Genomic DNA, 12379 nt, shown 5'->3' with positions numbered 1-12379 from the left:
TGATGACAAAATTGGTGAAACAACAGTTTTTTTCATCAATTCTAATTGACCATTTTTCAGCCAACTAAGTTGGGTCATTGTATTTGCATCATTCTGACGGAGTGCTTGTTAGCCATTTGGGATAGCTGGTGACAACTTGCATCTCCCTGGACAACTTTGAAGACCATGAAGGTACCTGTGAACATCTTCTCTGTTCTCTGGCTTCATGACAGTGGTGGGACATGCTTTGGATGACGCACAGGGGACATTTTACAGCAATATTGTTTTGGGCTTTCAACACTGGTAATGTTAAAGGGAAGTATGTTTTTCTTGCAATGGTTATATGTAACCTCTGTCATAGTACTGTGAAAATTAGCACTAGTCAATAGGAATACTCATTGGCATGAGGAGAGACTTTGTAATATCCCTTATAATAATCAAGTTTTGCTTTTCAGTTTATAGTTTCTTTGTTACTTTGTCTGTTGGATTGGTGCATGGCATTACCTATGAAAAGCTTACTAGAGCCAATTTCGACTGCTGTTATTGAAGATCAGCATTCCCCAAAGGCTCCCCTACTGGACTACATATACAGGGTGAGATTACGTATTCAACCAGTTTTGTAACCATGCATGTACTGATCACAGAGAAAATATCTACTTGATAAGCTGTGATATTGAGTTTCAGCCATTCACTCACCCTTGCTTGCATGTAAACATGAACAAACTGTTGTTTTCCATTAATGACACAAACATGGCTTTTGGAGGAGGTAACTTATGTATTTTATTGTGAGTATTTGCTCTTGCAGATTAAGTGGCTATCTTTTCCACGGCATCCAACTGATCCAGAAACATATATGTGTGGTTTCAGGCTTAGAGTGTCGCATAACATATACAAACAAGGAAACTGGGAACTCTGGTCAGTTTCCAAGTTATAGTTGGAGAGCAGCTTCTTTATATGGAGCACCCTACAACACCACCGACACTCTGAATCTGCTCACCTCAAACTTCTGTTTTCCTAGCAGAGTTTTTAAGCATAGTATTGGCTCAGTGCGATTCACGGTGACCTAGAAAGTGACAAAGCCTATTGCCATTTTTCCATAACAAGCTGAAAAATGGCAAAAGCCTTTAACCATTCCAAGCACAGTATTCCAGCTTTGGATTGGTAATATACCATCCAAGACAAAAAGCAATTAATAAAAGCAAACTCTGACACTTGTTCCTTTCTTATTAGAACTCTTCAGAGAGGTATAGCTTTTTCCAAACACAAGGGAGCACCCAGTATAAGTCAAGACAATACGCTTTCAGGCTTACGGTGCCACATAAATTATGCAAAAAAGGGTGCAGGGATTAACGTGAAGTTGCACACAGTTTTGTCCACCATAATTTTCCTGTAACTGTTACATTGATGTTATGAATTATGTTATCAATGATTATATAAGTGATGCAGTATGTGGAGTAATTAGCAGTGCATAGCGAGGGTGAGAGTTATAGTTACCCCCGTGCAAGTTATAGTTATTTGAGATAACTAAAACTACTGAATTTCTATGTTTCTTTGTGAGTAAAATGTGAACCTAACTATAACATCCACATAACCTTTGTTTTTTTCAGTGAATTTCTATGTTTTTTTTTTTAATGTTAAGTAATTTTAATTACTTTACTTTTATCCGACCACTGCCACACCCCCATAAGCACTGAACCCCGCACCACTTATGGCCTTTAGATGTGAGCACTGGGGGTTGGATGCAGGGCTGTTCCTACCCGTATACGCACCCAACCCTATGAAATACACGCCTTTGACTGTGCACAGCATGGGTTCGCCACACCCCTATAGACACCCAACCAAGCGTTTTCAGTGTGGGAGCAATCATTTCATCTGTTGAAAACTCTGCATCTCCCATTTGCTGGTAGCAGATTTATGGTTGCTCTTGCTTGGCCGTAGCTATTGACCACGGCCATCGATCCTCTGATCAGACTGCCCCTTTGGGAGGATCTTCTGTCACAGCAGCAGGGGACAGTTCTTCTGTCACAGCAGCAGGAGACAGTTCTCCACCCAAACCTGTCCAGTCTCTGCCTTCTTGTGTGGAGATTGAGAGAGGGCAGTTGACAGCTTTTGACCTTCGTTCCGAAGTCTGTAATGTAATCTCAGCAGCCAGGCATCCCTCGACCAGAAGGTGTAGCCCTATCGTTAAAACAAATTTGTGGCATGATGGACAGACAAGTCTGTTGACCCCATTTTCTGTTCCTCTTTCCAATGTTCTCTTGTTCATACTTTCTTTTGCCCAGCAGTGCTCTGCTTTGGGCACCCTCAAAGGTTATTTGTGGGCTTTCTCTTTATTTCTGAGATTACCTGACCAACCCTCTTTGTTTTAGTCTCCTATTGTTGTTTTCTTAAGGGTTCTTTCGATTCTCTCCTCGATTGTCCTGTGAGGTTTATCACTTTGAAAACAACCTTCCTTGTGGTCATTTCATCTGCCCGCAGAGAGTGAGTGAGTTACAGGCTTTCTCATCTAAGCTGTTCTATCTTTACATCTACCCTGACAAAGTGGTGCTTCGCAGTAGGGCCTTCTTTTTGCCAAAAGTAGTTACGCCCTTTCAGGTAGAACATTCCATCACCTTGCCTACCTTTTACACACCTCCATTTCCTTCTAAGGAAGAGGAGAGACTCCACTGCCTGGACCCAAAAAGAGAGTTGCCGTTCTTCCTTGATCATACCAAAGAGTTCCGGGTGGATGATTACTCTTTGTTGGTAATGTGGGTTTCCAAGAAATGTCAGGCAGTGCAGAAGAGAAACATCATCAGATTGGTCATTCTCTGCATTAAAATGTGTTACGCACTGGCTAAGAAGCAACTCCCTGAGGGTTTGCGTGCTCATTCTCCCACAGCTAAAAATACGACCACTGCGCTAGCATGTGGAGTTCCAGTCCTTGACACATGGCAGACAGCAATGTGTACATCTCTGCATACATTTCCCAAATACTCCTGCCTGGACAGTCAGGTTCGTAGGGACGGGCCTGTTCAGTCCTGCAGGACTTTCTATTATGATCTTGGTTCGCAGACCCACCTCTGGAGATGGTAATGCTTGGGTAAAGTAAGGAATATGCACCTGGATGTCTTTATCAGATGGATAAGTTACTTGCCTTTGTTAATGCCTTATCTGGTAGAGAAAATATCTAGTTGCAGATTCCTTACCAACCCACCCATCCTCCCTGCTGTGCAAACTGATTTTTAGGGACAGGGTCCCCCTTTCAGGGCCCTAGTTTTGACGCACCAGCGGTCTGTGTTCTTTATGGCTCTTCTCTTCTGGCATGGAAAATTGTGAAAAGAAACTGACACCAGCGTGCTGCAGTGGCACCTATATAGAACCCGTGATATCATATCTGGCATGGATGATGCTGACAATGGGCGCAGAGCTGATGGACGTCACCTAATGGCGCACAGGGGTACTGCTCAAGAAAAATCTCCGTAACCTGACTGACTCCTGGGGAAATTCTAAGGTAAGGAATCTGCAACTAGATATAGGGGGTTATTCCAACTTTGGAGGAAGTGGTAATCCGTCCCAAAAGTGACGGTAAAGTGACGGATATACCACCAGCCGTATTACGAGTCCATTATATCCTATGGAACTCGTAATACGGCTGGTGGTAAATCCGTCACATTTGGGACGGATTACCACCTCCTCCAAAGTTGGAATAACCCCCATAGTCTGTACCAGATAAGGCTTTACCGAAGGTAAGTAACTTGTCCTTCAAGTTGGGTCTTGTTGTGAATGGGAAGTTTTGGGCTTATCTGACAAGCGGGGCCGAGAAAAAGGTGGATCCAAAAAAGTGTGTTTCCCATGTTAATTCCCTTGGGATTTTTAGACACAACTACAGCCCGAACAGCTGGATGGAACTACATCAGATTCGGCAAAAAATTAGCTCTTGGTCCGGAAAGCACGCTTTTTGTTATGTGGTGTAAATCCGTTCAGTAGTTTTTGAGATATGAAAGGAAATCCAAATTTGTATATCTAGGTGGGCGAATAATTCACATATTTTCCCATTCTCATGAAAAAATTTGATTGCCAACACTTCAACCAGAAAGTGTTGGCAGCCACTTTGGGACTCAAACTCAGCTGAATTCCAAACTAAAAGATAAAAAATAAAGAAAGGGGGGCAGGGTTTAAATGCCCTAGCCTTGGTCCTGGGGTCGCTTTGAGACCCAACCAAGGCAAAAATTTTTTTTTTACATTTTTGCCACATATGTGCAACGCATTTGCTGCACCCATTTTTTAATAAAGCAAGCACAGCCTCTTGTGCTTGTTTTCAGAGAAAGCCCTTGGGTGGGGCAGGTCCAAGGAGTTTACCCAAATCCTTAAAAGAAGGGGGGGCATCCCCCTGCCCTCCATGGCACATAGCCCCTGGGACCACCACCTCCATGGGGCTTACAATAGTTTTGAATGAGTGGCCGCGTGGACCCCCCTTCATGGGCTCAAATGAGCCCTCAGGACCACCACCGCCTTGGGGCTTTATTTAATTAATAGAGGGGCCCGCACAAACCCTCCTCCTGGGGCTGTGTGAAGCCTCAGGGACCACCACCTTCCTGGGGTGTAATGAAAATTAGTCCGGGGGCTCCACGCCCTGGGGCAACCACCTCTCCTGGGCAATTTAAGTTTTTGAAGCAGGACGGGGTCCATGTGCCACCCTCCTAGACCATATATTGCACCGGGGACCACCACTTCCCCAAGGCCGGCTTGTGCAATCAAAAGAGGGGGGCGCGTGGCCCCCCTCCTGGAGCCATTAATGGCCCTGGAGACTGCGCACCCCAGGGCCTGCTCCTGCTATCCTCCATGGTGCTCACTCTGTGGAGATAGCTTTTGCTTGCATGCAGGCAGGGAAACAGATGAAAGATAGCTCCCACACAGAGGGAGCTGCATATTTAGCAGCTCCCTGTTTGCAGGAGCAATGCCGGCTCCTGCAGGAGTCAGTTTGCTGGGACTCTGGGAGCCTTGATTCTCCCCCGCTTTCACCATCATGGCAAAGTGGGTGCCCTAGGTTGGGCCACATCACCCAGCAGAACGTGGCTGGGCCCCTGAGGATGGTGTCCCCGGGGCCAAAATCTTCCCGGGAGGGGGCCAACTCGCCCCCTTCCCAATTTAATTTTGGAATTTGGCCACGGAAGGTGGTGGTCCCTGGGGCCTGAGAGGAGGGTCCACGTGACTACAATTCACCTCCCTAGTGTTTATTTTGCCCTGGGGCGGTGGTGTTCCTCGGGGCACATCTTTAAGCCATAGGAGGGGGTCCGCACTGACCCTTTCTCCTATTAGTTAAAGCCATGTAGAGGTGGTAGTTCCCGTTTTCTTTTTTTTTTAAATGTATTATTATTATTTTTTAATAAAGCCCTGAGGGTGGGGTCTGGGGGGGGAGGGGGGTGTTCCCTGAGGCAAAAGAGCACCCTTGGAGGGGGGGCCCATGCAGCCCCTCCAGCTTTATCACAATTATCTTATATACAGGAGCGGAGGCCGCTTTTGTTGTATTTTTCTTGTTTTTTAAAATTTTTGCCATCTATTCACAAATCTGCTGTGAATGCGCGGCACAAATGTAACCAACGTTTTGCCTTGGCGAGAACCCTGGGAGACCAGAGCACCAAGGCTAAAGGGTTAGGGTATTCCTACTCTAACCCCTTTTCTTTAGTTTCCCAAGACTGAGCTTTATGCGGGAGTAACTGCACAATGGGGTTTTGGTGTGGGATTGGGTGTATATAGAAGGAGGGATGCAGGCCCGGCCACAGGCCAGGCCCTGCAACCAACCCCCACCTCGTTGTTGGCTTAATGTAGTTAAAATGACTTAACGTTAAAATAGCCATAGAAATTCACTGAAAAAAACACAAAGGTTACAGGTATGTTATAGTTAGGAAATATAATTAATAACACTATAGAAATTCACTTAAAAAGACAAATGTTACCCGGGTGTTATAGTGAGATTCTGAATTTACACGCAAAAAAACATAGAAATTCAGCAGTTATAGTTATGGATATCTCAAGTAACTGTAACTCGCACCCTCATCATGCACTGCTAGTTGTGCCAAATATTACAGTAGTCATGACATCTTTTACGAAAATCATTAATTTCAGTGTAAAATTAGCAGTAAAATTATTGATGTGATTACTGTGCATGACGGGAGCACAAGTTAGTTACATTAGGACAAGAGCTATAGTTACTAAAGATAACTACAAATTTTGGTTTTGTGAGTTTAAATTCAGAAACTAGCATTAACATCCCTGTAACCTTTTTTTAAAAAGTGATATATATATTGTATCGTATTGTAATAGTATTTATATAGCGCTTACTACCCCTGACGAGGCGTCAAAACGGTTTTCGGCGAGTAGCACGCTACTCCGGAACCCAAAAGGAATTAGTGGTGGATTAGTATAGGGAAATATGAGTACAGTTTTAGTATTATTATGAGTTAATTTGAGCTGTGGATGTGTGAGTCTGTTAGTTAGATTGACTGGACTAATAAAGGGGTGGAGGAGGGAAGAATCCAGAAGTGTTAATTGGGAGTTTATGGTAATAGGATTTAGGCTTGGGATGAGTAAAGAGGGGGATGGAGGAGGAAAGAGTCTATGCAAAGGGTTAGGGAGATCATAGTAGCAGCGTGAGATAAATGAGGGAGAATATAGTAGGGTTGTTTGGGAGATCATGGTAGTAAAGTGAGATTTGGGTGACTTAGATGTGGAAGAGGAGGGAAGAGCTTAGGCAGAGTTATTTAGGAGATGAAAGTAGTAGAATGGATTTGGGATGAGTCAGGGTGGGAATGGAGGATAGATTGATAGAGACATGACATGGTGATGGGTAGATAAGTGTGATATAAGATGAGAGTAGGGATATAAGTATCTAGTATAACAACAACTTATCTAGGAGTTAAGCAATGACCTATGAACATGTTAAGCATAGAATAATATATATATATATATATATATGTGTTTGATGGCATGTGTAGCTGCAGATACACATGCTGTGCACATCCCGCCACCTGGTGTTGGGCTCGGAGTGTTACAAGTTGTTTTTCTTCGAAGATGTCTTTTTTCGAGTCACGAGACTGAGGGACTCCTCCTATTTCGACTCCATTGCGCATGGGCGTCGACTCCATCTTAGATTGGTTTTTTTCCGCCATCGGGTTCGGACGTGTTCCTTTTTGCTCCGTGTTTTGGGTCGGAAAGTTAGTTAGAATCTCGGAAAAATCGTCGGTATTGTTTGCGTTCGGTATCGGGTTAGTTACAACAGATCGACACCGAATTAAGAACAGCTCCGGTGGCCCTTCGGGGTTTTCTTCCATCCCCGTCGGGGCCTGGTCGGCCCGGCCACGTGTCTCTTCAAGGCTGATGGAACGGACCCCATTCCGCTTCTGTCCAAAATGCCATAACAAGTATCCATATACAGATCAACATCTGGTCTGCAACTTGTGTTTGTCACCAGAACACAAGGAGGATACTTGTGAGGCCTGTCGAGCGTTTCGGTCCAGGAAGACACTCAGGGACCGAAGAGCAAGAAGACTGCAAATGGCGTCGGCGCCGATAGGACAAGAGCGTTTCGAGGAGGAGGAAGAAACATTCTCCACCCAGGAGTCGGACTCTGAGGAGATCGATCCCGAGGAAACGCCGAAAACCGCGAGTAAGACGTCGAAAACAAGAACTCACGAGAAAAGCGCTAAAGCCCAGGGGACGCCACCTCCAACAGGCCATGGCTTAACCCGAAAAGTAGGTGACCGTTCATCGGCACCAAATAAGGGCGAGCTGGTGTCGAAGTCATCCGACTCCGGTCGAGATACCGGCACACAGCAATCTCGGGCCCGAGATAGTGGCTCAGAGAAGATTCGGCACTGAGACAGTGGCACCGAAACGGGTCGGCACCGAGAGAGCACGACGCCGAAAATAAAAAAGGTTTCGTCGGAGCCGAAAAAAGCAGCAGAAAAGGTGATTAGTTCTTTATTCGTCATTGCCAGCCGGTCGGAAATTCAACTAATGTTCTGTTTTTAAAACAGATGGATATTTCCCAGGGGCGAGCACGAGGCCCCTGTGTAGTTTCTGGACAGGAGAAAACTGCTAACAGCTTGATTCAAAACACACACAGAAGTTGAGTTTGTTTATTTAGGTTAGAAGACATTATTAGAATTATTAGTTCCTTGTTGATGACAAGTCCAGGGGAAAATTGCAGCATTTCTGCTTTGTGAAAGATTAACCTTCCACCCTTTTCTTATTATTAAGCACACCTTTCCTTTTTTCCCCATTTGTGTTTACTAAATGCTAGTAAATTGTTAAAAATAAATTATAGGACAACAGTCCTCCCTCACTTGCATGCCCAAATCAGATTACTTACTGAGTCTTACTGCCAGGGGAAGGCAATTTTCGTTGGGATGCCAGAAAAACGGCTATGGGAGGTACAGACCAAGTGGAACTTGGAAAGCACAGCTATCAAAAGCTGAAGCCTTTGAAATAATTTAAGGCAGCAGTGCCTCCTAAATTCTCAAGAAACTGCAGAGTGGGAGTGTGAACGGCAGTGCTTAATTTGTAAATAAAAACGTGCCGGTGCCCAAAGTCCTCCTTTTAAACATGTGGCTGCTGCAATTAAATGTGCGAAAATGGAATACTGAGGCAGTGTAATACTGAAGCCATCTCAGGCCTCTTCAATGATTTTAAAGCCACTCTCTGCCCCTTCAGCTCACTCTTGCAGCTTTCTGTTTTCTCCCATTGTGACACTATTTCGTTTTTCTCTTCCTTGCTTAGCACCGGAAACAACAAGCACAAATTAAGCACTGGTGAATGATCAAGTACTGTTAAGTAGTTTTAGAGGAGAAAGTGTCCAGATTGAAGGCAGAATGTGTGCACCAAAGGTGAGGTGTGAGATGTGTGTGTGGTCAAGGCAATGTAATGACGTTGTAAACAGAGAAGAAAATACGTGCATGGAGGACAGCAAGTGTGACACAGGGGGGAGATGTGGCTACATTTTTTAGACGTTTAAGAATGAGAGGTTGAATTGGAGGAGATGTGGTCTAGCAGGGAGGAGGAAACATACAAAACATCCATGTTATGCTCGTTGATATAAATAAAGTACTCCAGAGGCTGGGCTTACATCGCCCACCCAAAAAAAAAAAAAAAAGTAACATAATGGGGAGCCGCGGGCAATGGCAAATATAGGTGAAGGGAGCCGCGGGTCGAAAAAGTTTGGGAACCACTGAGCTAAACCATCGCCACCAGAGGATAGTACAGGCTACACACAGGTGGTGTCAAGAGCAGCTGCATTTCATAATGTCAGCCTTCATTCAGAGCCCATTGAAGACGACTTTCTTTTTAATACACTGTCGTCCACACACAGCTAATATCAGAGTCTTCCTATGCTACCCGGAATGCTAAAACACTCCAAACAAGTGTTTGAGGAGCCTGTTAAAGGGAGAGCCATTACTCCAAGAGTAGATAAAAAATATAAACCGCCACCAACAGACCCAGTGTACATTACACAACAGCTAACACCAGACTCTGTTGTAGTGGGAGCAGCGCGCAAAAGAGCCAACTCTCATACTTCAGGAGATGCACCACCTCCAGATAAAGAAAGTCGAAAATTCGATGCTGCAGGCAAAAGGGTGGCGGCACAGGCAGCAAACCAGTGGCATATTGCAAATTCGCAAGCTTTGCTAGCCAGATATGATAGGGCCCATTGGGATGAGATGCAACACCTTATTGAACATTTACCCAAGGAGTTCCAAAAAAGAGCGCAGCAAGTAGTAGAAGAAGGACAGGGTATCTCCAATAATCAGATACGGTCAGCAATGGATGCTGCAGACACAGCTGCTAGAACTGTCAACACAGCTGTAACACTAAGGAGACATGCATGGCTGCGTACATCAGGATTTAAACCAGAGATACAGCAAGCTGTGCTGAATATGCCATTCAACGGACAGCAGTTGTTTGGGCCGGAGGTGGACACTGCGATCGAAAAACTTAAAAAAGACACTGACACGGCCAAAGCCATGGGCGCACTCTACTCCCCACAGAGCAGAGGCACATTTCGAAAGACACAATTTCGAGGGGGGTTTCGAGGGCAAACCACAGAAGCCACAACCTCACAAACAAAGCCCACTTACCAGAGCCAGTATCAGCGGGGAGGTTTTCGGGGACAATATAGAGGGGGACAATTTCAAAGGAATAGAGGAAAGTTCCAAAGTCCCAAAACTCCTCCAAACAAGCAGTGACTTCAAGGTCACAAATCCCCAACACATAACACCCGTGGGGGGGAGACTAACCAAGTTTTACAAACATTGGGAGGAAATAACAACAGACACTTGGGTCTTAGCAATTATCCAGCATGGTTATTGCATAGAATTTCTCAAATTCCCTCCAAACATCCCACTGAAAACACACAATATGTCAAAACAACATATAGATCTTCTAGGACTAGAAGTTCAGGCATTGCTACAAAAAGAAGCAATAGAGTTAGTACCAAAACAACAAATAAACACAGGAGTTTACTCCCTGTACTTTCTGATACCCAAAAAAGACAAGAGTCTGAGACCTATACTAGATCTCAGAACATTAAATACCTACATCAAATCAGATCACTTTCACATGGTTACATTACAAGACGTAATCACACTGCTCAAACAACAAGACTACATGACAACACTAGACCTAAAGGATGCATATTTCCATATACCAATACATCCTTCACACAGAAAGTACCTAAGGTTTGTATTCCAAGGGATACATTACCAATTCAAAGTGTTGCCATTCGGAATAACAACTGCACCAAGAGTTTTTACAAAATGCCTAGCAGTAGTAGCTGCACATATCAGAAGGCAGCAAATACATGTGTTCCCGTACCTAGACGATTGGTTAATCAAAACCAACACGCTAAGACGGTGTTCACAACACACAAAATATGTCATAGAAATCCTCCACAAACTAGGTTTCTCAATCAATTACACAAAGTCACACCTTCTGCCTTGTCAAACACAGCAATACTTAGGAGCAACAATCAACACAGCAAAAGGGATTGCCACTCCAAGTCCACAAAGAGTTCACACATTTCACAATGTGATACAGACCATGTATCCAAATCAAAAGATACAAGTCAAACTGGTGATGAAACTACTAGGCATGATGTCTTCATGCATAGCCATTGTCCCAAACGCAAGGTTGCACATGCGGCCCTTACAACAGTGCCTAGCATCAGAATGGTCACAAGCACAGGGTCAGCTTCTAGATCTGGTGTTGATAGACCGCCAAACATACATCTCGCTTCAATGGTGGAACAGTATAAATTTAAACCAAGGTCAGCCTTTCCAAGACCCAGTGCCACAATACGTAATAACAACAGATGCTTCAATGATAGGGTGGGGAGCACACCTCAATCAACACTGCAGCCAAGGACAATGGGACATACAGCAAAAACAGTTTCACATAAATCACTTAGAACTGTTAGCGGTATTTCTAGCGCTCAAAGCATTTCAACCCATAATAAGACACAAACACATTCTTGTCAAAACAGACAACATGACAACAATGTATTACCTAAACAAACAGGGAGGCACACACTCGACACAGTTGTGTCTCCTAACACAGAAAATATGGCATTGGGCGATTCACAACCACATTCGCCTAATAGCACAATTTATTCCAGGAATTCAGAACCAGTTAGCAGACAATCTCTCTCGGGATCACCAACAGATCCACGAATGGGAGATTCACCCCCAAATACTAAACACTTACTTCCAAATGTGGGAAACACCACAAATAGATCTATTTGCAACAAAAGAAAACTCAAAATGCCAAAACTTCGCATCCAGGTACCCACAAGATCAGTCTCAGGGCAATGCGTTATGGATGAGCTGGTCAGGGATATTTGCTTATGCTTTTCCCCCTCTCCTACTCCTTCCATATCTAGTAAACAAATTGAGTCAAAACAAACTCAAACTCATACTAATAGCACCGACATGGGCAAGACAACCTTGGTACACAACACTACTAGACCTCTCAGTAGTACCTCATGTCAAACTACCAAACAGACCAGATCTGTTAACACAACACAAACAACAGATCAGACATCCAAATCTAGCATCGCTGAATCTAGAAATTTGGCTCCTGAAATCCTAGAATTCGGACACTTAGACCTCACACAAGAATGTATGGAGGTCATAAGACAAGCCAGGAAACCTACCACTAGACACTGCTATGCAAATAAGTGGAAAAGATTTGTTTATTACTGCCATAATAATCACATTCAACCCTTACACGCATCTGCCAAATATATAGTAGGATACTTACTACAATTACAAAAGTCAAAGCTAGCTTTCTCTTCAATAAAGATACATCTAACCGCAATTTCAGCCTACCTGCAAATTACGCACTCAACTTCATTATTTAGGATACC

At 44.1% G+C, this 12379-nt stretch overlaps 1 protein-coding gene across 5 annotated transcripts in view; it reads left to right on the top strand.

Annotated features, from left to right (window-relative positions):
- The window catches only part of RALGAPA2 (Ral GTPase activating protein catalytic subunit alpha 2), a 1651508-nt gene that overhangs the window by 1044379 nt on the left and 594750 nt on the right, over window positions 1-12379 (top strand). For all 5 annotated transcript variants that reach the window (XM_069234346.1, XM_069234347.1, XM_069234343.1 and 2 more), the window contains one exon: window positions 435-572. In XM_069234346.1, the coding sequence (XP_069090447.1) occupies window positions 435-572 (138 nt within the window). The remainder of the gene's footprint in view (window positions 1-434; window positions 573-12379) is intronic.

The sequence above is a fragment of the Pleurodeles waltl genome, chromosome 5, assembly GCF_031143425.1.
Source record: "Pleurodeles waltl isolate 20211129_DDA chromosome 5, aPleWal1.hap1.20221129, whole genome shotgun sequence".
NCBI classification, from domain to species: Eukaryota; Metazoa; Chordata; class Amphibia; order Caudata; family Salamandridae; genus Pleurodeles; species Pleurodeles waltl.
Note: the sequence above shows the minus strand (reverse complement) of the source record. Positions and strands in the feature narration are given on the sequence as shown.